The sequence below is a fragment of the Doryrhamphus excisus genome, chromosome 8 (genome assembly GCF_030265055.1).
Source record: "Doryrhamphus excisus isolate RoL2022-K1 chromosome 8, RoL_Dexc_1.0, whole genome shotgun sequence".
Classification (NCBI taxonomy): domain Eukaryota; kingdom Metazoa; phylum Chordata; class Actinopteri; order Syngnathiformes; family Syngnathidae; genus Doryrhamphus; species Doryrhamphus excisus.
The window spans coordinates 17,031,322-17,056,081 of record NC_080473.1 but is presented as its reverse complement, the minus strand read 5'-3'; the positions used below and the strand labels follow the sequence as shown (position 1 = coordinate 17,056,081).

Genomic DNA, 24,760 nt, shown 5'->3' with positions numbered 1-24,760 from the left:
GGTAGACTGGCGGAAACTTGGCTGGCAATTCATGCCTATGGTCTCTCCGCCCACTAGTGTGGGCAGCACTGGAGGCATAGTGGTAAATACACAATAGTGACTGGGATGGACGGGTACGAACCACCAACCTTCTGGTTTCTAGATGACCCGTTCTATCTGATGTCCAACAATAATCTGGATGTTCCTTCAGCCATCAGTGTTCACTACGACACAGGAAACTAAAGGCAGTTAGAAAAGCTGTGGTAGTGACTACGCTGTAACATGATTCAGCTCTTCACAATGTCCAGATACGCAGAATTTCCTATCAGTAGGTCCGGACTACCATCTAACACACAAATTACTTCTCAACGAATACGGCCCTGGACTGCACGTTAGACACCCCTCGGTTAAGGGCTACATGGCTTAAAAATGGCTGAGAACCACTGACCTACAGGATCAGAATTCGGGTGGTGTATTCATATTGGGCTCAGAGAGTCCTTATTTTCTATGACCTCAGTTCAGACTCGAGTGGGTAGCCCAAAAATCTTCTACTTTGTACTGAACATTTGAGAAGCACTGCTTTTGTGCTTCCAGAGGGAAGAATGAACATACAGTAAATGATTTTCGCTGTCTACTTTTCTCTCCCAAGAGAGTGCCATGTGAATTTATTTGTTGTCCATGACTGTCATGTCTCTGTCCTCCCCCTCCGTATCTGTCAGTCGTCTATCTGTCCTTTCTCTTCATTTGTTTCCTACTTGTTTCTCTTTTCTTCACTCATTCTTCCATGTTTCCCGCTTTGTCGGTGGATAGTGGTCAGGGTTCCTGATTTAATCAACCAGTAAAGTCAAAGTCTTAAAAAGATGTACCAGACAAAAAAAAGCCACCCAGTCAAAATTGAAAATGCTTAAATCGTTTATTGACTGTAGGTCCAGGTCCTCATTGTAGAGTGTCTAGATTTTGGCCAGAATAAACATAAAACTTTATCATAGTAAATATTTGACATCCATCCATCCATTTTCTATGCCGCTTCTCCTCACTAGTGTCACAGGTATGCTGGAGCCCATCCCAGCTGTCTTCGGGCGAAGGGCGGGGTACACCCTGGACTGGTCGCATTTTTGACATTTTCAAACTTAATGAATGGATTTCTTTAATGGGGGAGGAAATGTGCAGCAAATTTGTTTGCCACCACAGAAGGCTGCCCAGACAGAATGTGTGATGATGACCCTAGAAGAGGCAATAGATCACATTACAAAGTAGCAAAGCGGTGTCTCAAATGTCCTGGCTGCTCTCTACAATACGGCAATACAATAAAATCTTCCCTACGGGGTTTGGGTTTTATGCTAGGTATTGTAGAATATTTTTATTTTAATTTAAATGATCATTTCAAACAATGAGTTGATTAACATCCCAAAATAGATTGCGTTTGGAGCTTCCACTGAAGCTTCTTAAACGTTCAGAGTCTTTGAAGCTGATTGTGATCCGTCATTTGGATTGGCACCAAAATGTAATGACTTCATTCTTGGCCCATTACCTCCGTATTCTTTTGGCAACTGGTTATGTGCCTGTGTAAACATGCGAACCAACAAACAGCCATAAAACCTTAATGTCCAGGACAAGATGGATAGCTGGTGGTCATTCCATCCTAATTTGGGCCGGACCACCCAAGCAGTTTTAATGAGAAGTTGGCTCATGTGATGGACAGGTGTGACCTTGGCTTTTAGTGCCTCTGCACGACATGTCAGCCAAGGCTGCCTGGGATGTACGCTGACATTTGATACAACATTAACGCTCAATTTATTTTTTAGATGCCTTTAATGACCCTCCTCGAGGCTTGCCATCGCTGCATGAAATGTTTCTGATATAGAATGTATTTTTTTGTACGTGTTAGAGCTAGTAAAGGTTCACTGTGTGGAGTTGATGAATGTGCAGTTGTGCATGAGACAATGTTTTTTTAATCATAAGAAGCTGAATTTACTGTTCAAAGCTGGGGGATGCAAGAGTGTGTGTGTAAAATATGTACCCCTTTCTCCCAACACAAGGCATCAGTAGCTCATTACTGTGACTTCAAACAGTAACTCCACATCATTAAAATCGACCAAGAGTAAAATAAGAATGAACAACAACAATATAAACAAGACGGCGGCTGTACATTACGTTGTTCAACTGCTCTACCTCACTCGCTCTTTTTCTCCCCTTGCTACAGATGGTCCAAGGCCGACCCAGAAAGAAATCATCTCTCTGCGGGGGTTCATGCTTCTCTTCCTCAAGCAACTCATTTTGAAGGTACCCCCCCCCCCCCCCCCAAGCTGCACTCTGTAATCCTTTAAAGGCTTCTGATCGCCTCATTTATCTTTTTGTCTAACCCTTGTTTAAAGGGTAGTTCCAGTTGTACTAACAGGGTTTTAATCAGAATGGCACTCAAAATAAGGCTGTATTTTGAAATTATAGCTCTCATATCATAGTATTATTCAACAGTGTTACTGTCAGAGGTGCCACAATATGCCAAAATCTAGTCTTGATTTTAGTAAGCCCTGCTGAGATAATGCCGATGCCTAACGTCTAAAAATCACTATTATGCACTTCTTACATACACTGTACTTGACCAACATAATAGATACCGTATATTGCATATGCACCCTTTTGCTCAAAGGTATTGTCGGTGAACATCTGCGGCTCTGCGTTTTGTTTTGCTGTATGTGGTGTGATGGATGGAGATGACCACAAACCAGGTTGCAATTGTGGTGCTGATACACAGCCTCTTTATTTTGAATTCAAGTAAAGGAAATGCAGTGAGTGTGAATCATTGTTCGTTTATATGTGATTGGCTGGTGACCAGTCCAGGGTGTACCCCGCCTCTCGCCCGCTGGGATAGGCTCCAGCATACCCGCTACCCTAGTGAGGATAATCTAGAAAATGGAATGAATGGATAAAGGAAATTGAACTCCTAATATCCAAATGAATCCCTAAACATTGTAAAAATACTAAGGGTGTCTTGCGACAGGGTTGTCTTGTCTCCTAGACCGAATGTAACCTTGAATCTCATATAAACACTTAGATTGGACAAAAACAATATTTCACAGTGATTGTATGCTGCTTACCTTCACATAGAGGAAATGGAACTGAAGGTCAGAGAACAGCAAACACCCAAGAAAAAGTAAAGAAATTGAGTGACACAACTACAGTGACACAATTAAGCCACAAGCCACACTTTACATAAAGGAGTGGAACCAGCAATACTGACATCCTATCTAATCGGTTAGCCTCTTTTCTGAAGGAAGAACATTCCAGCTTCCACATCTGTAGCTGATAGTTAGCAGAGCTCCAGGCTTTATTTTAAGGTATGTAGTAAAGCTTCTTTCTTTTCCGTTAAACATGCCCTGTATGGACGTGTCTGAGGCGGTGGTATGTCCATCATGTCTCATGATAAAAGACCTTAGAGACGCATGCTGTGAAGTCACCTTTATAACAGTGGACAAAGTGTTTTGGAGTCTGTTTCTCCACAATGAGGGCAATCTGTCTGTCTGTGTTTGTTACTAGAGATGGTTTCTGTCTGTACTGTGCCTGTACTGTACAATGTTTAATTCATATCCGCTCTCCCATTTTTGCATTCCATCAGGACCGAGGTGTGAAGGAGGACGAGCTGCAGAGCATTCTCAACTATTTGTTAACAATGCATGAGGTACATGCTGCAAGTGTCTTCGCTCACTACGTTTCATCTCGGGCTCCTTTTTCTTTTGTGTCATCTAATCAAGATCTCTTGAGTTATCCTGTATACATTATACAAACAAAAGTAATTACACAGAGTGAAAATGGAAGGAAGCCGTAAGCTATAGCAGCTTTCTACTAGGTTTTTGAAGTGTGTACGTACTATATGTTGGCTGTGTTTGACAGGCTTTAACACCAAAATCATCCAAACATGCTTTTATGCACCTAGCTTGTGTACTGGGAACAGTACAAAGATTGAAGCATGCAATTGTCAAATGTTTTGCTAATATACGTACATATACCATCCACTGCCCAATCACCAGCTAATGCACACCCTCTGTACATTGTGAATTTGTGGGTCCGCAGGATGAGAATCTGCACGATGTGTTACAGTTGGTGGTTGCCCTCATGTCTGAGCACCCTGCCTCCATGATCCCTGCTTTCGATCAGAGGAATGGGATACGGTGAGTTGAGTTCTCCCGTCTCCATGGGCAAGAATTGAAGATTTCACTAAATAAAACTAAGGGTCTACGAGACTTGTGTATAATTAATATGTTAATTTCTGTGTGACAAAAGAACATGCGCATGTAAATTAATTTGCATATGGAGTTTACAATGTGACACTGAGGCTCTCGCTAAGCTGACGCAATACAGCCTGAAAGAACGAACACACTCCGTAGTCTCACTGCTTCTAGGGAATTGAGTGTGCCGCTCTTGTGCAGACCTTCTGGTTGGTTTCTTTTTTTTTTTTTTTTTTTTTTCCAATTATCAGGAATTTATTCCGCATGTGCTGTTGCCAGCTTTCTTTTGTCCTTTGTGTGTTTTGCAGGGTAATCTATAAACTTATGGCTTCCAAGAGTGAAAGCATTCAAGTGCAATCCCTCAAAGTGCTGGCATACTTCCTTAAGCATTTGGGACACAAGTAAGTAGCCTTTGTGCATCTACGTGACGTCATTGTTAAGATGCCATCAGGCGCAGCCTCTCAAGGATGCAACTCTTCCAATAGGAAGCAGACTGAATATGTTCTCATGTACTTACAATGTGACCCTAACAAAAATAATAATGGTCTGTGTTTGAGTTTGTAGTGCTATTAAGCTACACTACATCATAATGACAGGTGTTCCTAATTATTTATCGACAAACGGATGACTAAATGCTGTAATTGTATACATATTACATATGATATAAAGCGGACACAGTGTAAAAGTTTTATATGTAACTTTTTTTAAAAAACTTGAATAATAATTCATAGTGCATGATAAAGTGCAAAGGCAAACATAGCTTGTTTTGACCACATGGACATTAGTGAATAAGCACATTGCACAACACAGTAGCAGCAGAACATGTGTTGTAATAGTGGTAAGGAGCATTCATATTGCTGATCAGTTCATAATTATATACTACTCATTACATATACTGTTCAAACAACAGTATTACAGGTGCAACCAACATTTTAAAGCACACGCAGATGTACATAAATTGGATGCATTGAACTTCAAATGCAAAAAATAAAATAAAAATACAAAAATAAACTATACCAGTAGGATCCCGAGAGCCGCAGCCGCTGCCAATGTTTTTTTCTGTCCGGACACTAATTAGGGACCCAGGTGGCTTTTTGCTTTTGTAGACCACACCCCCGATGACTATTGGAGACTTGTAAATTAATTGGAGCATTATCGTCATTAATTAATTCATTCATTCATTCATTTCCTACCACTTATCCTCACGAGGGTGGTGGGGTGCTGGAGCCTATCCCAGCTGTCGCCAGCCGATCACAGGGCACATATAGACAAACAACCATTCACACTCACATTCATACCTATGGACAATTTGGAGTGGCCACAATTAACCTAGCATGTTTTTGGAATGGGGGAGGAAACCGGAGTACCCGGAGAAAACCCACGCATGCATGGGGAGAACATGCAAACTCCACACAGAGATTGAACTCAGGTCTCCTAGCTGTGAGGCCTGCGCGCCAACCACTTGTTCTCCGTGCAGCCGCATTATAGTTAAATAAATAAAATAACATGAATGACATTCATATTATTACAGAGTGCATGGAGGTAGCTTGAGCTGTTTGCTGATGACCACTCATGATACTCCAAATGCTGGCACTCCTATCTTGTGTAGTTGATGTAAAAACTAAATCAGGTGTTGCAGTGGTTCTAAACCAACTTCAATAATAGTCATAATGTTAAGTTAACATGAATCAAAACTGAACAATAATATTATCCCATTTTCAGTTTGCAGGCGTATCTAATGTTGTGGCCAGTGTATGATGTTTGTTTTGTAATCCTGACGATGCGTGTCGGAACATCCTGTGTAATGCTGCACAGTGCTGGCAGGAGAGTGCCTGTTGGTGTGTTGCCTGTGATTCATAATGTGGGATGCAGGGATGCATGCTGCAGAAATGGGATTGTGTTGTGTTCACAGTAGTGAGACGTCAAGGTTTGTTGTGTCCCTGGCGCTTGAATGCGGAGAAAAGGGCATCCCAGAAGGGAAAGGTCATCATCTGGATTTGTACTCAGTAGCCTGCCCTTTTACTGAGAAACTGCTTTTTTTTTTCTTCCCGCTAAATATGCTTACTTTCCGGGTGGAATCCAGAACAGAAATGTGACAGCGCCCCTGCCTTTCATACAAGTCGTTTGTCACCCATTTGCCTTCTTTGTGCCTCTGTTACATCTTTATTCCATTCCAGGTGCCAGGCTACCTTTTCTTATCATACTACCCCCCCCCCCCCCACTCTCAATTTGACAGCAGGCTGTTGTGACATGGTTCCCAGTAGGAGAGGGCTCTTAACGAGGCACTTTTCAGCTAAAGCCCTGCTGCGTTTGCACGCATATGTGTGTTTATGCACAGGAGGAAGGTGGAGATCATGCACACTCAGAGCCTCTTCACCCTCCTGGGAGAGAAGCTGCTGCTGCACAATGGTGCTATGACGGTGACCACCTACAACACCTTGTATGAGGTAACCAACACTGCGGTACGCAGTCTTTGCACAGAGCGAGTGGGCATGACCATCTTCTTGCTTCCTTCCACATTAGATTCTGACGGAGCAGGTGTGCACGCAGGTGGTCCACAAACCCCACCCTGAGCCTGACTCCACCATCAAGATTCAGAACCCGAGTAAGACTATTGTTATTAAATGCACACATAATATGGAGGTAGAGAAAAAAGATGCTTGTTGATTGCAGCATGGGCAAATTACTTATTCTATATTGCTTTGACGATTGCCTTTTTGAATTTTATTTTGTTCAAGCATGCACAGCATACACCATGGCACAGTACAAGAATTCTCTCTGATGACAGACATAAACATCTCACATTTTTTACATTGAATTCATTAGTCCCCACTACCATGACCAATACTCTGCTGTGAACATAAAGATAAGCTATTTTGTGTCCGAGGTCAGCAGATAAGTTTGGAACGCAGTGGTCCCTCAGTTAGTGTCACAAGGTTGGACTTTAACAGCAAAACGTACTCTAACCAAATAAATTATTCCCCTAAGAAGTTATTTAAATCCAATCAATGTTGCAGTGAGCAAGATTTTCTAGAAGTAAGTTTTTATATTTTTACATGCATAAAACAGTGACAAGTGAGTATACAGTAAATGTGTATAAATGAGGAATAAAACAGATAAATTGACATTTGCTTTGACTTCTCTAACTGAACACTTGATTGACAAAGACGGCAATGTAACAGCGTCACCTACAATCACAGAGCTCTGCTATGAGTTATTTCCTGAATTGAATAGTGTTTCTTACGTTATTTATCAAAATAATGCCACTTGCAACTTTCTTCATTTTGCAGCCGTGATTCAAAGAAAAGCAGACTTATTTGTGTAATTGTGTGTGTTAGTGAGCAAACGTAACCATAAAATACACTAACCGAGGTTGCACTGTATTGGGGAATTTTCTTCCTATTCGAAGTATATATGGCCTTGGAAGAGGTCTAAGTGCTCTGTCTCTCTCTCTTTTGTGTTGTTTGTCCATTTACTAAAAGTGATCCTCAAAGTGATAGCGACTTTATTGAAGAACTCTGCTCCCGGCCCAGAGCTGATGGAAATCCGCCGCCTCTTCCTTTCTGACATGATCAAACTGTTCAGCAGCAGCCGAGAGAACAGACGGTAAGCGGTTAGCGGAACTTCCTATCACATGGCCTACCTCTATCAATTATCTTCTTGTGTCGAGGGAGGAAAGACGCAGGATTTTTGATGGACTACAGATTGATGACCAATCATCCTCAAGCAAGCATGTTTTCTTTCATAAATGGGTCTCACTTAGCATTATTTTGTTTTTAAACAATATTTACAAAGAGCGTAACTATACAATATACATCTTGAAGTCTAGTTTAGCTCCAAGGTTGGAAGTAGCAAATGTAGTGCAACACAGCAGCCGTCTGTTGACATAAAGCTGTCTTTTCTTGCATGTTTAAATTTTAAATCATCATCATTTGTCAGAAGTAAACAAGTCTTGTTAAAATACTAATAATGCACTGGTATCCTGTAATCAAGAAGTTGCCCTCCCCCAAGGCTGAATAGTCTTGCTTTAAGGCCTCATGCTGTTCATTGGAAATAATAAAGCAACTAATTGGCAGCTTCCCCCTGATGCTGCTTTTCTTTCTGCCCAATGTTCTTGTCTCTTTTGACAACTTCATTTGTTAATTTGGTGTTTTCTTCTTCTCTAGTGAATTTAATGTATAAACAAGTCACACCGCAAGAAACGTTAATTCAGACATGATGATAATAATGGGTTGTAATGGCTTCTTTAAAGACAGCAATATTTACCGAGTGCTTGTATACATTGTGACACATAATGCAAATGGCCCAAATGTCCTTCCTATTGCAGATGCTTGCTTCAGTGCTCTGTGTGGCAGGACTGGATGTTTTCTCTGGGATACATCAACCCCAAAAATGCAGAAGAGCAGAAGATCACAGAGATGGTCTACAACATTTTTCGTATTTTGTTGTACCACGCCATCAAGCATGAGTGGGGAGGCTGGCGTGTATGGGTGGACACCCTCTCCATCGCCCACTCAAAGGTGAGATACACAGGTGATATTTGGCTATGTGAGATGGGTCAAATTATTATTATTATTTTTATTTTGCCCATCATTCCCTATCCTTATGTGAAACATGCACATATTTTTTTTCTTTCATATTTTCTATCTGTGCATTATAACACAAGGAAACTAGTTAATTTGAGCTAGCTTACAATGTTGTAATTTTGGTTATGCAGCCCTGTTTTAAAAAAGTAAACAACAAAACAAAATCATTACATTGTTCGATATACAATCTATGATCATGATCCTGCCGTATTTTGATTTAAAGCACTACTGAAACTTCTTTTCTCTGCACATTGATACACATACTTCAGTCAACAACAACAACAGCAGCGACAATGCTTACGATGTCTACTCTCATTGGGATGAGCGTCTTCCAGCACAAGATGTGTGCTCCAGTTCTAAGGTAAAAAAATGCAGACGGCAAACAAGCATCTTGTTGAGTCTTTGTAGCGAAATTGAGAGCTAGGTATCCACTCTTCTATCTGTGAATGATGCTGAGACTAGCGATTTGTGCGTCGTGTTAGTTTGCTGGTATCAATACGCCGAGGAAAACAGTTTTGGTAGTGTTTTAAATCATCAAAATATGACAAGGTACTACAACTATTAAATGTTATCATCAGTGTACGTGTGAATGATGGGCAAAATTCCCCCAAAAAGTGCAGTTCCCCTTTAAAGGAGCTTTTGCATTGGACCTCTTATTGACTTGTACCAAATTGTGTATAAAATGTTGTACAGGTGACATATGAGGCACACAAGGAGTACCTGGCAAAGATGTATGAGGAGTACCAGCGTCAAGAAGAGGAAAACATCAAGAAAGGCAAGAAGGGTTTGGTCAGCACCATCTCAGGTCTGTCAGCTCAGACCTCTGGCATCAAAGGTGCGGTTGAGATGGGAGAAATAGATCGAAACTCCCAGTCGCCGGGAAGCCAGGGAGACAATGATGGTGTGGATTCCCGGAACCTTCTAGCTGAAGGTCGGGGTCCAGAGGCAGGTCAGAATCCAGGAGATGGTGTTAGCGTTGAAGCCCAGCACCTTCTCGTGGACATCAAGGCTGAGAAGGTGGAGGCCACAGAGGTGAAGATGGACGACATGGACACTCCGGGAGACTGTGAGAATGTAGCGCTAATGGAGGTTGACTCCCTGCTGGACAATGTTTACTGTGCCGCAGTGGGGAAGCTGAGCGGTGACCTCAGCAGCGTGCTGCTGCCAAAGAGCACCATGGACGACCAGAGCACACCTCCTCTCATCACACTGGATGATGACAAAGACGGCATCCCACACAGCAACAGCTTCTTGTTCTGCAAGGCCAACATGGAAGGTGCTTTGCTGCCTGACTTGAATCCAGCTCAACCTTTAGTGCCATCCAGCCCAGAACCTTCACATGCCTCCAGTGCTGGCAGTGAACTGGGCCTGCTGGTTCACATGACTGGTAGCTCAGCCTTTGCCTCCTTACCCAACATTTTGGAAAAGGATGACTTCGGGAGTTTGGCAGCATTGGGCAGTATTAACCATGTGACTCCTGCTCAAGTTGAGGCATCCTCTTTCTCCACAAGTCCGGAGGCTGTGGCGCCCTCTGAAGGTGACATTTCAGCTGGCTGGAGCAGGAATACCGTTAATGTGAATGTCACAAGCAATGCCTCAGATGGAAATGAAAAGAAGATTCAGACAACCGCTACCACACAGGTTAGAATCTGTTCTGTTTCAATGCTGAGAGACCGGCATTCCCAAAAATACAGTAAATTCTCTAGCCAGGGTCAGGCATTATTATTATTATTATTTTAAGAGGTGATAGATATATGGTTATTTTCTTATGACATAAACTGTGTATATATCCTAATAACACCTTCTTTTTTGATTTCAAGAATCTGGAGTGCATTCGGGAGTGGAAAAGAATTCATAACTCTTTTTGATCACATGGTCATTTATGAACAATTATATTGCACAACAAAGCTGCAACAAAACCAATGTTTTGTTAATGGTAAGGAGCTAATCAAAAACTGGTAAACAGTGCAACACGTGTAGCATGCTTGAGCCTCACACTAACAACTGAGTACCACAGTTTGAAAGTGCATACAGAGCTAGATAAAGCTCCTGAATGCTGAACACTTATGACACTCCGACTGCAGCTACTACCACCTTGTGGGGTTAATAAAAACTACATCAGGAGGTTTCTTACAGCCACAGCTGCTAATTGCAATGTTTCTTGACCCAGCACTAATTAGAGACTTCAGCCGTTATTCGCTTCTGTAGACCACTATGGACTACATTTGGTGGTTAATTGAATAGACTAGGTTTGAATAGAATAGGTTTAAAGTCAAAGGCGAGGAAGGACGCCCATGTTGGTAAAGATTCCAGGCAGTGCCACCGAGCTGCAATACGCAAGCATTTATTCCGCAACAGCAGATGCAAGCTTTAGTAGAGGTGAGGCTTTTTGGGGACAGACTGGGTCACTAATGGAAAACCAGAGGGAATTTATTTTAGAACATTGTTTTGCTGTCATGAAAACGCAGCCACTTTTAACAGCCTTTTTGCAGTGTCCTGCTGACTCATTCATTTGGTGTTTATCGGTCACTTTGAGGTTATTTTGTTTTTTTATTGAGGCGCCTTGGAGGTGTGGATGGGGGGGTCATGTGAGGGCTCATCTTGGGAGGAGTCATCTTTCATTGTGAATTGAATGCATTGTAATTTCTCATGTAGGCTTGCACATTTCCAACAGGAGTATGTAGTGAATAACTGGCCTACATGCGGCCTCTCACTTGTTTGCTCATGGCGGTTTTTATGTACTGTATTTTAGTACTTATTTGTGTATTTGTGTTTACGTCCCCTCCAGAGTCTAAATGGCCGCCTAACCACTCCAGTGGAGAGTGTGGACTTCAGAGGCGCGCCCATGTCTGAAGACCAGCGGCGACAGTTTAGCCCAGGACCTCGCACCACTATGTTCCGCATCCCAGAGTTCAAATGGTCAGCCTTGCACCAGAGACTGCTGGCCGACTTGCTCTTTGCCCTGGAGAGTGACGTCCATGTATGGAGAAGGTGCGTTTTAATGTGACACATATATAGCTGATTTTTCTGCAATTTGTCGGCAGATGACAATCCTGTTTGTTTCCCACTCTCCCACCATAGCCACTCCACCAAGTCCGCCATGGACTTTGTCAACAGCAGCGAAAACATCATTTTTGTCCACAACACCATCCATCTCATCTCACAGATGGTGGACAACATCATCATCGCTTGCGGGGGAATCCTTCCCTTGCTCTCAGCTGCCACCTCTCCCTCTGTAAGTGTAGCGCTGCATCCTCACGACTATAGTGTTATAGTGCCATCTAGTGGATGTCTAGATGGATAGCTCAATGAAATAGACATGAAGTTATACGTCCAAAATGAGGCTTTGTTTGTATAACCTTGGCTTTTTGTTAGTTAGATAAATACACAATTCATCTTTTAATATCTTGGTAATGCGTGGGGCATGTTCCGCAATTTCCTTAATATTTCAGGACTAATACATGAATCTAAATGGCAGAATGAAGTTATGTGCAGGAGATGTTTATTCATATAATTTAGTGCTCATCCAAATTAAGTCTCTGCTCTATTGAGTATGACGTAATTAGTGTAATCGTGCTTGTTTTGTTAATGCTTTAAAGAAAAAATGGTTTCTTGTTTGCCTTCCTAGCGTGCCAAGGTAAGTCATCCTGCTGCTTTAATTAGTTTCATTTTAATTAGTTTAAAATGACTTCAAGTCAAATATAATTGAATCAATATTATTATGAAATATGTACAAAGCGATTAAGCACATGCTGTTTTTTTTCCCTCTCCCAAGTTTTATAATGAACACTATACCATCAGAAACTGGGAAATTACACTCTAACAGTCCTGCAGACACTCAGCGATAAGTTGTTTGTTTTTTAATTACAGTTATTGACTTGTCTTCTGTCATCCACGAAGGTGGAGAACATCGAGGCCATGCAGGGCATGTCCTCGGAGACCGCCATCACATTCTTGTCCCGTCTGATGGTCATGGTGGACGTGCTGGTCTTCTCCAGCTCACTCAATTTCAGTGAGATCGAGGTGGAGAAAAACATGTCTGCCGGCGGCCTGATGCGTCAGTGCCTGAGACTCGGTAAGCTTACCACGACCGATGTGTGACGTAACAATTCCACTGTGGCTTCTGAAAAACGTTTGACCAAGCGGGGTAATTTGTCCTGTGATGGGAGCATGAGCACTGCAAGGAGTGTCGGCATCATCACTGGAATATGAATAAGCAAAGGGAGCAATATACAGTGCAATCAGGAACTCTTTGCACATCACACACCTTCTCACAGGTCATTTGGGCATACTGTGGTGTCTGTTTAAACATTTGATGGTGTTGCTTTAAAACGTCTCTACTTGCATTCATATAATTGGATTAAAAGCCAATTTGGACATGACAGCATGTCTATATCAATTTTTCAATGTGTGACTGTTTTTCTGGGTTACCCCGTATGATTTAAAAAAAATAGAGGGGGGGAGAAAAAAAGGCGTCACAGTGTCTTGGCTGCAAACATTTTAATTTGTCAGCAGAGGCTCAGCCGTAAAATCGTTCTGGCTGCTGATTTCACTCCCACTTTCTGTGGCAGCAGCCTGAAACAGAAGGTCATCACAGGGCCCTGATTACTTTCAAAGAGGTCACACGTTATCAACACTGCATTTCCCTTCAACTGAGATGACTGTCTCTTTGTATGGTGTGTTTGTGTGTGTGTGCTCAGTGTGTTGCATGGCTGTGAAGAGCTGTCTGGAGTGCAGGCAGAGACACACAGACTTGGGGAAAAAGATGTTTGTTCCAAACAACAACAAATGCCAGGAAATTCTGCCAAATGCAGTGACCCCCAGCAAGGTACAAAACATTGTCAGCCAAAACCATTTGGCTTTTGCTGTTTGTGTACAATAGTAGTTTGCCTTGTGTTTTCAGCCATTCCGTCATGTTCAATACGCATTTTTCTCCGATTACTTTGCAAATGATGTATGTTCCCTTAGTGTTGTGTGTAAAAGCAAAATAAACCTATCACATTTTGTCTTTCTGCTTTAGACTATTTTAGAAAGCCTTCATAGTAATGTGTCTCCCATCAAGGACCCTGATCAGCTCCTGCAGGATGTGGACATCAACCGTCTGCGTGCGGTTGTGTTTCGTGATGTGGTGAGTATGTCAGTCAGTAAGGGTATGAACAGGCACAAAATTAGGTACATCTGCAATGTATAAGGAGCTGATTCAGAGCAAGAATGTAAAATAAACTGTATTTGAGGTGTCACCTTCAAGTATAGACCAGTCTTTATTATTTTCCACTGCAGGACGACAGCAAACAAGCTCAATTTCTGGCTTTGGCCGTGGTCTACTTCATCTCAGTCCTCATGGTCTCCAAGTACCGAGACATCCTGGAACCACAACGCGAGACTGCCAGGACAAGCAACATGCACCAGGAGATCGACTCATCGACCATCACAGGTAAGTGTCCTCGCATCCTCGTCCGAGCATCCGGGAGCTTTATGTAACTCTGCATGCACTCTCAAAATGTCAGTTGAACGACTCAGGTGTTAGCGTGAAACTCTTGGGTGTTCTATTTGTCATACTGTTGTTTACAATAAATTCATCGGCAGTATTACTTGCTGAGGGGTTTACTCCTTATTGCAAATACAACGTTGGTTCTGCTGCTGCTTTTGTTCATAAATGACCATGTGACCACTAGGTAACGCCACCACACATGAACTTAGCTTAAAATTCACTTGGAATGCATTAGAAAATCCAAAGATTGTCAGCTGGGATACATTTTGCTCATCTATCCCCAGGCATATATGACGAAATGTACAAAAATATGACAAAGGACACAAAGCATGAAGATGTAAAGCAAGGCGAAGGCCAGTGTGTTTTTTTTTTTGGGGGGGGGGGGGGGGGGGGGTGGCAATGGATCCCTGGCTGGTTATTTTCAGTGTCATCTGTCAGTGGCCATTAGGCAAGCAATCTTCCAGAGGAGAATGGGATCATAGAGGTTGTTGGAAGCAAAGAGAGGCACATTGCCGCTTTTATATATTTCACCAGAAAATTGGGGAATTTTCCCCAGCTGAGAGCGGCAAATGATTGTCTGGGAACTGAGATGACTCGTAGGCTAAAGTCGGCCACGCTGACCTCATTGGGGGAGCCTAATACAACTATAATATGCCAAATAGAGTGTCCATTAACTGCATAATACAGTCAGTATAATGACATAAGATGTGAATGAGTATTTTTAGTTTTACTCATGTTTTTAGCATGTCATGTTCCTGTATGCTTGTCTGCTGCAGAACCACCACAGACGTTTACCAACAGCAATGACCACTCTTCACCACCAGAGGAGCCATTCATTCCCCATGCAGACTCCACTATCAGAACAGAGCAGGTCATCAGCGCTGTTAATGGATCTGACCCAGGCTGTGGGGCAGGAGGGCCAGACGCAATGAGTAAGCTCTTTTCAGGCCTGGCGAAGACGTCCCTGCAAGGTCTGTCTGAGCAGCCAACTGTGGAGGTGATGAAGCAGCTGCCGCCTTCCTCCTCTGCCCTCGCTAACAAGGGGCTCAATGTTAAGGAGATTCTGAAGAGCCTGGTGGCACCGCCTGTGGAGGGCGTGGAGGCTGGACTTGAGCCGGTGTCCTGCCCGGACCCTGCCGTCAAGGCCCAAACCTTTCTGCCCATGCAGTTTCACTCCTTTGACAGGTATGCAGTACAGACACACAGGGATTTTCATCAGCAATGTGATTAAAAAAAAAAACAAACAAAAAAATAACGTGCTATCGGTTCCTTGTACAAACGGAGCAGGAGTCTGGTTCGCATTGTCAGTAGTAAGTCGAGCCTGTTTCTGGTAAACGTTGGCCTCAGCCAAGGCTGCCCTTTGTCATGATTCTGTTCACACTTTTCATGTGGCCTCTTCGGGCTGCGACCTTCAGCGTTTACTGGGACGGTTTGCATCTGAGTGTGAAGCGTCTGGGATGAGACTCAGGACCTCCAAATCAGAGGCCATGGTTCTCAGTCGGAAAAGGGTGGAGTGCTCCGTCCTGGTTGGGAATGAGGCCCTGACCCAGGTGGAGGACTTTAAGTATCTCGGGGTCTTGTTCACGAGTGAGGGAAAGCGGGAGCGTGAGGTCGACAGACTGATCGGTGCAGCCTTGGCAGTAATGCGGACGCTGTACCGGACCGTCGTGGTGAAAAGAGAGCTGAGCCGTAGGGCAAAGCTCTCAATTTACCGGTCGATCGATGTTCCCACCCTCACCTATGGTCTTGAGCTTTGGATCATGACCGAAAGAGTGAGATCGCGGACACAGGCAGCTGAAATGAGTTTCCTCCGTAGGGTAGCTGGACTCACCCTAAGAGATAGGGTGAGGAGCTCAGTCATCCGGGAGGGGCTCGGAGTAGAGCCGCTTCTCCTTCACATCGAGAGGAGTCAGTTAATGTGGCTCGGGCAGCTAGTCCGGATGCCTCCCAGATGCCTCCCTGGTGAGGTGTTCCGGGCATGCCCAGCCGGGAAAAGGCCCCGGGGCAGACCTAGGACTGGAGGGATTATATCTCACAGCTGACCTGGGAACGCCTTGGTGTCCTACCAGTGGAGATGGAGGAGGGGACCGGGAAGTCTGGGCTTCCCTACTAAGACTGCTGCCCCCGCGATCCGGACCCGGATAAGCGGAGGAAGATGGATGGATGGATTGAGAAAAAAAAAAAAAAAAAAGCTTTTTCTATACAGCTTGTCCTGTTAAGGGTCATTGTTAGAGGGGGCTAGAGTTGCTATTGAAAAACTACAATTTAAGCTACAAACCTATCTTCGTTCCCCCACAGTGATTTATTATTATAAGAAGCCCCACATAATTTTATGTCATCCCACAATTTGAAGTGTGATGCCCAAAATCTCGCCTTGATGCTGAAATTCAGAATATTTAAAAGCGCTTTTAGCAAGCCCTACTGGGAACATGCTGTTTTATGTCTGAAGCTTCAATGCTAATGAGCTGTTTTAGAGCTGTTACTGATGATGTGTATCTCAAAGAAGTGCTATTGTGCACTTTATTGACTTTGGATGTGATTCGTGGTGGACAACTATGTGCCAAGCGGCCCTCGTACAAACGGGGCAGGAGTCTGGTTCGCATTGCCAGCAGTAAGTCGAGCCTATTTCCGGTAAACGTTTGCCTCCGCCAAGGCTGCCCTTTGTCACGATTCTGTTCACACTTTTCATGGACAGAATTTGTAGGCGCAGCGAGGCGTTGAGGGAGTCGGGTTCGGGGGCCTTAGGATCTCATATCTGCTATTGGACAATGTGGTGCTGATGGCCTCTTCGGGGCTGTGACCTTCACCGTTCACTGGAACGGTTTGATGAGACTCAGCACTTCCAAATCTGAGGCCATGGTTCTCAGGGTGGAGTGTTCCCTCCGGGATGGGAATGAGGTCCTGCCCCTGGTGGAGGAGTGTAAGTGTCTCGGGGTCTTGCAGTGAGGGAAGGTGGGATCGGGAGGTCTACAGTAATGCGGTCCCTGTACCATACCTTTGTGGTCAAAAGAGAGCTGAGCGGGAAGGCAAAGCTCTCAATTTATCGGTTGATCTATGTTCGTGCCCTCACCTATGGTCATGAGCTTTGGACCTTGGACACGTTGGTGGGATTAAGTCTCTGGGAACGCCTGGGTGTCCTCCTGGTGGAGCTGGAGGAGGTGGCCGGAGCCCGGGAAGTCTGGGCTTTCCTACAGAGCCCCCGTGACCTGGACCCGGATAAGCTGAGGAAAATAGATGGATGGACGGACACATTATGCACTACTGATGGCTTGGCTTATGCCACATTGGGACATAAAAGATGGCCTCCGCTGGAAGTACAGCAAGCCACCTATCTAACCAATTAGACTCCAATTTATTTATTCTAAATTTAAGAGGTTAAACTAACTGGACTAGAAAGACAAAGTAAGAAGCCAAAAACCTGAAATGGGAGAACTTTTTTCACTGTCATGTCGGACTCTGGATCCATGTGCAGTGCAAGACCCCTCTACTCTAGACATTACCATGGTAACCACATTAAAAAGTCAATTTTGCACAATAGGGGACCTTTAAAGAGTTTAATGAAATGCCGAAGCACTGACTAGTTCTGTGTGCACATTTCAAAGACATAAATCGATCATTACCATGTATGCTTGATTAATCGTCGAGGAAGAAATGCAGGTCACTCTAGCATAATCAAAAGTCCTCTCCACGAGCTGGGGGCTACAATGGGGGAGACCTCACCTTCTAATGTATGCAGCCACTGAGGTGAGCTGATGAATAGGGGAGAGTATGTGGAAAGAAGATGGAGGGCAGGGGGGTCTCCAGAGTGTTGATGACAGATTAAACAGAAGCGGCCTCACGCCATGCGGCGCCCAGCCCTGTCGACCTCACAGCTCACAGCCCTAATGGGACGTGGCAGCTTGAAATGAGTTTCTACAGCCAAGAGTATCATTTTTGAAATGCTTTCACACAAACCGTCCCCAGCCACGCATACGACTTTGTCCCTCCCACCCTGACTCTGGCCCCCATTTGGTAGTGTCTAATTGTTGGCCACCTGTCAGCCAAATGAGCTGCCAGCATGGACAGGCCTTTCATTCTGCTGTCAGGATGGCCATAGATTGGACATGACAACATCAAAAAACAAGAAAGCAGGGAGGCAAATGACTTGGTTGGCGGGTGTGTGTGGTTTCACCCTGCCATCGGGGGGGGGGGGCACATTGCTCACTAAACCCCTAACCCACAATGTATTAGGAATGCTTGTGTGCACAATGCTTGTGCTATGGTGATCCATGGGGAATATTTGTAATACAGCACTTTATTACATTAGTCGGAATTGTTGAGCAATGTTTGTACAAGAGTGTTTGTGCGATGAGTACAGTGATGTACATTTCATAATCATCAAATGAATCCAGGTGTAGTAAAGTACTAGGAATACTGTGGTATAGACCAGCTGTAGTACAATACTGTACTAGGAATTCTTGTGAGTGCAGCACCGCGCCAGGAATAGTTGTGCAATGTCAGTGCAGTAAGTGTACTGTGTAAAAATGCAATGGTGCTATAGTCCAGTAGCAGTACAATATAAGAATACTAATACAAAGGTAGAACTGTGATAACCGCATGTGTGCAATGGTACTAGGACGACTCGTACATTTGTAGTATTGTTGGAGTGCACAAACCAAAATAATTATGTGTTAACAGTAGAGGTACATGTGCAATGATTCACAGTACTAGGAATGGTGGTATAGTACATATACCACCATTATATACCACTAGTGGTACTAATGAAAAGATCCGACTGTGCAATTGTGGATCTGAATTAATCTGCATGGTACACATGTGATGATTGTACAGTACTAGTATAGAAGTACATTACTTTTTGTACTGCTTGTGTAATAGCAGAACACTAGATGTACAGAACCCCTTGTTCGTAGTTGGAAAGTAATAGAAACATGTGTGCAATGATACTAGTCATAGCAACACTTGCGTAATGGTTGTACAGTAGTGATTGTGCAGTGACTCCTCCAAAATGAACTCTGTGAGGTTGTCTGCCACGACATATTCATCATAACCATAATGAAGCAACATAATTGGTTTGAATTGCCGCTTCCTCCTTTGTATTCCTAAATAAAACACTGCTAGATTAGATTAAATCCTCTGTTGGATGTGCAAAGGAAACATTTCTGCAGTTATGCTTTACAGGACACCAAATCTCCCTCTGCCTCAGACCTCATTAATATTCATTCCGAGATTAATCCTGGCTTTATTCCCCACAACTCAATTAAGACAATCCTATTAATAAAATATGCTCTAGATAATCTATACATGATTCATGAGCGCTTGGCTATTGAATTATTCATGGTTCACATTTTATCAACATCTTGCACATCTAATGTAACGCTCTCTACGCAGGCCGTTTTCCTCCAGCGGCTCACTCGCTCACCAGAGATGTTCTGATATCTGTCAATGATGTTTCACGCAGGAGAGCAGAACAAAGGTGTGCTAGATAAATGATACTTGTCATCAGTTTGCTTCAGAGCACCGCGTTATCTCTGCAAATGTGAATATTTTATGAAGCTTTCAAAGCCCCTGCTCTCTCTCTCTCTGTTTTGATCTGCTGCAAGGAGAAAAGAAAAACAGCATAAAATTATGTAATTTTTGTTTTTATCATCAGGCAGAGCTCCAAATGTGTAACTTCATGTTTAGAATATACAGTAGGCACACATTGAATCCATAAAATACTTTAAACTTCAATTAAACGTAATTATTACCTGGGTGTTAATTGGAAACAATCGGTAATTGAATTAATTGGAGAGAGACTGTTACTTCTATTTAATTATATACAATATAACAATATATCAACATGTTTTAACTTCAATAATGATTGAGAAAGTGGGGAAGACAAACCCACTGATAATATGGTCATTTATAAAAGTTGCACAACACAACACAGCACCAATCGGTCTTAGGAGCAAACATTGTACATGATACTTGTGTTTTCTGACTGTGGATGATGGGCAAAATTCCTCATGATACTAAAAAATACAGCTATAATTTCAAAAATGACCTCTGGAAATTGTTTACAGCCACAGTTGTAAATTGTCTGTTTGATTTGTGTATTTATTTTTGTAGACCACCCGCCTGACAACCATAAGAGACACAATGGTTAATCACACAGATGTGTTCATAATACATTTATCATGTCTTGATTTAAATAAATAAGCAGTAGAACCCAGATCAGTTATAAAATTTTGCAGAGAACTTACAAATTAACAATCATTGCGCCTGTGTCTTTAGCGTTGTGTCCACTAGGGAACAATACAGTTCTACATTATACGTTTTGGAGTCTTCTAAATGGGGACAAGTCATTCAGTGCTATTTTTTTTTTCCACCCACATCACAGACTACAGGATGATGAGGCTGTTTCAGAACTGATGACTTTCTCTCGGCGTATCAATCTCTTCCTGCAACAGGCAACACTAAACAGAATGATTGTGTGTTGTCTCTCTTGAGGCTTTCCAGAGATCGGACTCAGACGCCAACAGGCTTAGCTGGAGACCAAACAGGCCTGCTCAGACATTTTACAAAAACAACCTTAAGACCAAATACAGACATACCGAGGACAAAAACGTGACTTCTCTCTCCTGTCAGGGGAGCAAATAGTTCTTACATTCCGTTATCTTTAAAATGATCTTGAGGCATTTCCCAATCAGTGGTCCATGTGCAAAAACAGAACTTGAGCTTGATATCTGTATAGTAATAAACACTAATGGGGTCAGAGTTCTTCCCTAGATGACCCGCAGACGTCCTGCTGCTCACACAGGGCTTCCTTTTCCACTCTGGGAGGGCAGAGGTCCACCAGTAGCAAAAGAACACATGAAAAGGAAAGTGTAGTAGGTCATAGCTGACATCTTGCATGTGTAAATTTTGCGTTTTGTGTCTCTGGTCTACAGGAGTGTGGTGGTGCCTGTGAAGAGGCCTTCCCATGGAGGCCTCGCCGTCACCACAGTGGGTGGAAGTCCTTCTTCTGGCCTGTTGGCCCCCAATATATTTGCTGCTGCCTCCGTGACCCCCAAAAGCATGATCAACACCATGGGTAAGTGTGGTTTAAGCTTAAATTATGTGGAACCACCCAAAATCTGCACTGGGTCAGATGTTTTCCACTAGATGGCGGTGTTTACTTTCCCAACAGCCTGCAGCTGCCTCACAATGCAAACCTTTGTTTCCGCCTCCAGAATTCCCCCTTATGCAACTAAATGAAACACTTCCATTGAAATATCGCTGGTAAATTGAGTATTTCCAGCACACTTTATACTTCTTTAAGCAACCTCAAGCTCTGTCATGTCCATGGATTGAGTTTACAGCAGATGTCCAGCAGTCAAGTTATTTGAAAGCACACCTTCACTATCCACTATGAGAAGCTACTTTTTTTTTTTTTTTTTTTTTTCCGGAAAAAAAAATCCCCTTTCCTCAATGAACTTTAACAGGCATGAGGCCAGTATTTCAATGCCAAAGGCATCCACCCAGACCTTGTGATCTCACATTGTTTGACCTTTCCCCTCCAGTGAGGGAGCCGAACACTAAACAATTGTGATTTATAATTATATAATTTTATAATATATATATAATATATAATTTTTACATCTGAAGCCGATGATTTTAGTTCAGATTATCATTAGATCTTTATCTGTGCCATCTCTAAATCAGCTCAGGTTGCAGCTCGTTGTTTTTGTTCACACTGGCATAGAACTCATGCTGACTGCTACACTTCACTGATAAGAGCCAGACTGGCTTTTGTCTGCATTGCATTCCTTTCTTCTTCTTAGCATCTGGAGGAGACATGGAATCAGTCAACACATCTCAATGCAGTGGCACAACTCTGTTTATGACCGTTAACCTGAATAATGAAAGGTTCATTTCTATGGCATAAAAAAAACATCCTTCATCATTACCTGCTTTTCATTTGCACTGTTGTTGTTGTTGTTGCATGCAGGAGCTGTCGATGCTGCCGCCGCCGCCACCTCCTCATCCACGCCCTCCTCCTCTGGTCTCGTCAATGGCGCCACTAGTAAGAATCTACCAGCTGTGCAGACAGTGGCGCCTATGCCTGAAGACACAGTTGAAAACATGAGGTGAATCATTTTCAAAATGCCATATTATTGGAATTTCATCATTCACCTCCACAATGAAAACTCTCAAAATGGTGCTCACTAACCGAATCCCCACACACCAATGAAGTGGCATCTCTTTGTGTGAGAGTGACCTTGACTCATCTCCTCTTGCTCTAATAGTTTGTGACAGCCCCACCCGAGAGCCCCACTCGTGTGTATTCCTCTAGACAAATAGAGGATCAGTTGCCATGGCAGCGGTGCCCGCTGTAGCCTTGTGTAACCCTGGGACTCAACGATAGCTCCATTTCATGGGCAAATGTGGCAAACATAGATGCAAAATCAGTGACAATAGATGTACTGTAGTTGGGCATCACAACCTCCAAGCACAGTAATAAGCATAGCAGAGTATGCATAAAATTCAAACAGTGCAAGTAGCTGTTAAAAGAGTCTCTGCTGCATCATAGCAGAATTAAATTGGTGGTTAAAATAATGTCATTGGCCAATATTAGCCAGGAGCATTGCATTTGTCCACATATCCAGCAGTCTGTTTACTAATTACGCTTTACTGAACACAAATTAGAGAAAAATGAAAACATTTTAAGTTGTATAAAATCAGAAAATTATGTTTGGGGGAAAGTTATACTATTATAGCACTGAAGTCATAATACAGTATTATGAAACAGTTTATTGAAGAAGAAAGTTTAAATATTTGGGGAGAAAAAAACTCAAAAGTGGGGGAAAAAAAGGCAAAAGTTCATGTTCACGATACACTTTTTCACCTATATCACAAAGCTAAGATGCATTTTTTTCTTGAAATACACTCTATATCTGATGTGGCCCTGGGTAGAAAATTGTGAATCCCTATGCTAGCCAGTGGATTGTTCTTATATATTCTGCTGTCACAAAATGTCATTTGAAGTGAGTTGCATGCAGTCCCTTTAATTTAACAATATTTCTATTATGGTCCAAGTTTGCAGTGCTTCATTTGTAAGGTGTAGCCAAACATTTTTGTGACGTGTTGGGAAAACCACCTCCCCTTTTCTATGAGTCCAAGTCGGTGTTTTGCCCTCCAGCTTCGGTGCTATCTATGCTTGTATTGGTAGGACGGCATGACTCTCTAGTTGTCTGAGGCACTCTGATAACGTCAGGCTGCAGCATGTAAAGAGCTGAGCGCTTTAGAGATTAGGAAGTCCCTCTCTGGCCTCCAGTGACAGACATCCCATGTGGAAAAAAAAAGCCAGAGTGTTTCCCCCCCAAACAAAGAACGCAAACAAGTACCTCAACAGCCACAATTTGAGTGTGTTCACAGTGCGTGTTTTTTTTTTTTTAAGTGATATAAACACTCCCTTATGGAACTGTACTCATGTGGACATCTCTTTTGGTTTTGTAGCCCCTAAAATGTGTCACTTACCTCAGCCCCCACCATTAAATCAACTTTGCATGTGTGTAACTGGTCGACCCATAAATCATTATTAAATCTTCCTCCTCCTTTCCCCTCTGCAGTATTACATCAAAGCTGGAGAGAGCTTTGGAGAAGGTGGCACCCCTGCTGAGGGAGATTTTTGTGGACTTTGCACCCTTCCTGTCTCGCACCCTGCTGGGTAGCCACGGACAGGAGCTGCTGATAGAAGGTACGTATGCTTATTTTACAGCAGGAGGAAAGGGCCACATCATTGGGTACACCTGCACACCCAAGTAAGGTCTATTGCAAGAGCTGTAGAAAAAAATAACATAGTTGAACCTCAAAGTCAACCCTGGGGGAAAAATACATCACTGAAGTTGCACAAACAAATAATAAAACAAATTTGATGTTTTGCAATACATCCCTATATCTTGTAATGTGCAGAATTTTACTTTTTCCTTGGCTTCTTTCCCCATCAACTATGATGATGATAACCATAGAACAGGAATTTGAGTATATTAACACACGTCTATTTCTTGGTGATGCCGTGTGATATGGCTCCCTTGTCAATAAAATGATGATATTAAAGGAGGAAGCATGTACAGTAGTATTCAGCATTTTACAACCTGCAGAACAGGAGTATGACTATATTGTTCTGCTTGTCATGTAAATGAGTCAGATGGGACATTCCTAGCATTTTCATGCCTTGGCAAAAGTCTGTCGTATTTCTAATTGTGTCCCTGTATTGTACAGAGAGTTGTTGCCATTATTTAACCCCTTAACCAACTTGAGAAGTAGCTCTCTGTAAAAGAGCTCTTGTACAGTATATGATCACCCTAGATATCAAATGCAAGCCTAAGAATACACTTTACTGCACTGACTTGTTCAATTCCTGTGCTTTTGGTTTAGTCTTATTCTGAGCTTGTGGCGTTTTGAATGTTTCCAGCGTTTCCTCTGTGACCTTCTGTGTGTGTATCTCTTGCTTTTGT

At 42.9% G+C, this 24,760-nt stretch overlaps 1 protein-coding gene and 1 long non-coding RNA gene across 6 annotated transcripts in view; one reads left to right on the top strand and one right to left on the bottom strand.

Moving 5' to 3' along the window:
• LOC131134774 (neurobeachin-like) overlaps positions 1-24,760 on the top strand; it is a 189,247-nt gene that overhangs the window by 51,542 nt on the left and 112,945 nt on the right. For 3 of the 5 annotated variants that reach the window (XM_058080376.1, XM_058080374.1, XM_058080377.1), the window contains 19 exons: positions 2,183-2,262; positions 3,596-3,658; positions 4,051-4,148; positions 4,514-4,606; positions 6,544-6,652; positions 6,729-6,810; positions 7,688-7,811; positions 8,533-8,725; positions 9,485-10,432; positions 11,580-11,782; positions 11,873-12,026; positions 12,692-12,866; positions 13,492-13,619; positions 13,812-13,919; positions 14,072-14,225; positions 15,059-15,467; positions 21,212-21,354; positions 22,252-22,390; positions 23,873-24,000. In XM_058080376.1, coding sequence (XP_057936359.1) covers positions 2,183-2,262; positions 3,596-3,658; positions 4,051-4,148; positions 4,514-4,606; positions 6,544-6,652; positions 6,729-6,810; positions 7,688-7,811; positions 8,533-8,725; positions 9,485-10,432; positions 11,580-11,782; positions 11,873-12,026; positions 12,692-12,866; positions 13,492-13,619; positions 13,812-13,919; positions 14,072-14,225; positions 15,059-15,467; positions 21,212-21,354; positions 22,252-22,390; positions 23,873-24,000 — 3,531 coding nt within the window. The remainder of the gene's footprint in view (positions 1-2,182; positions 2,263-3,595; positions 3,659-4,050; positions 4,149-4,513; positions 4,607-6,543; positions 6,653-6,728; positions 6,811-7,687; positions 7,812-8,532; positions 8,726-9,484; positions 10,433-11,579; positions 11,783-11,872; positions 12,027-12,691; positions 12,867-13,491; positions 13,620-13,811; positions 13,920-14,071; positions 14,226-15,058; positions 15,468-21,211; positions 21,355-22,251; positions 22,391-23,872; positions 24,001-24,760) is intronic. The other 2 variants (XM_058080375.1, XM_058080378.1) reach the window with 1 other exon arrangement.
• On the bottom strand, positions 19,899-22,538 carry LOC131134780 (uncharacterized). The gene is made up of 3 exons (XR_009131476.1): positions 22,437-22,538; positions 22,211-22,365; positions 19,899-22,087 (listed from the first exon to the last, which is right to left on the bottom strand). It is a non-coding gene; the product is annotated as an uncharacterized LOC131134780 (long non-coding RNA).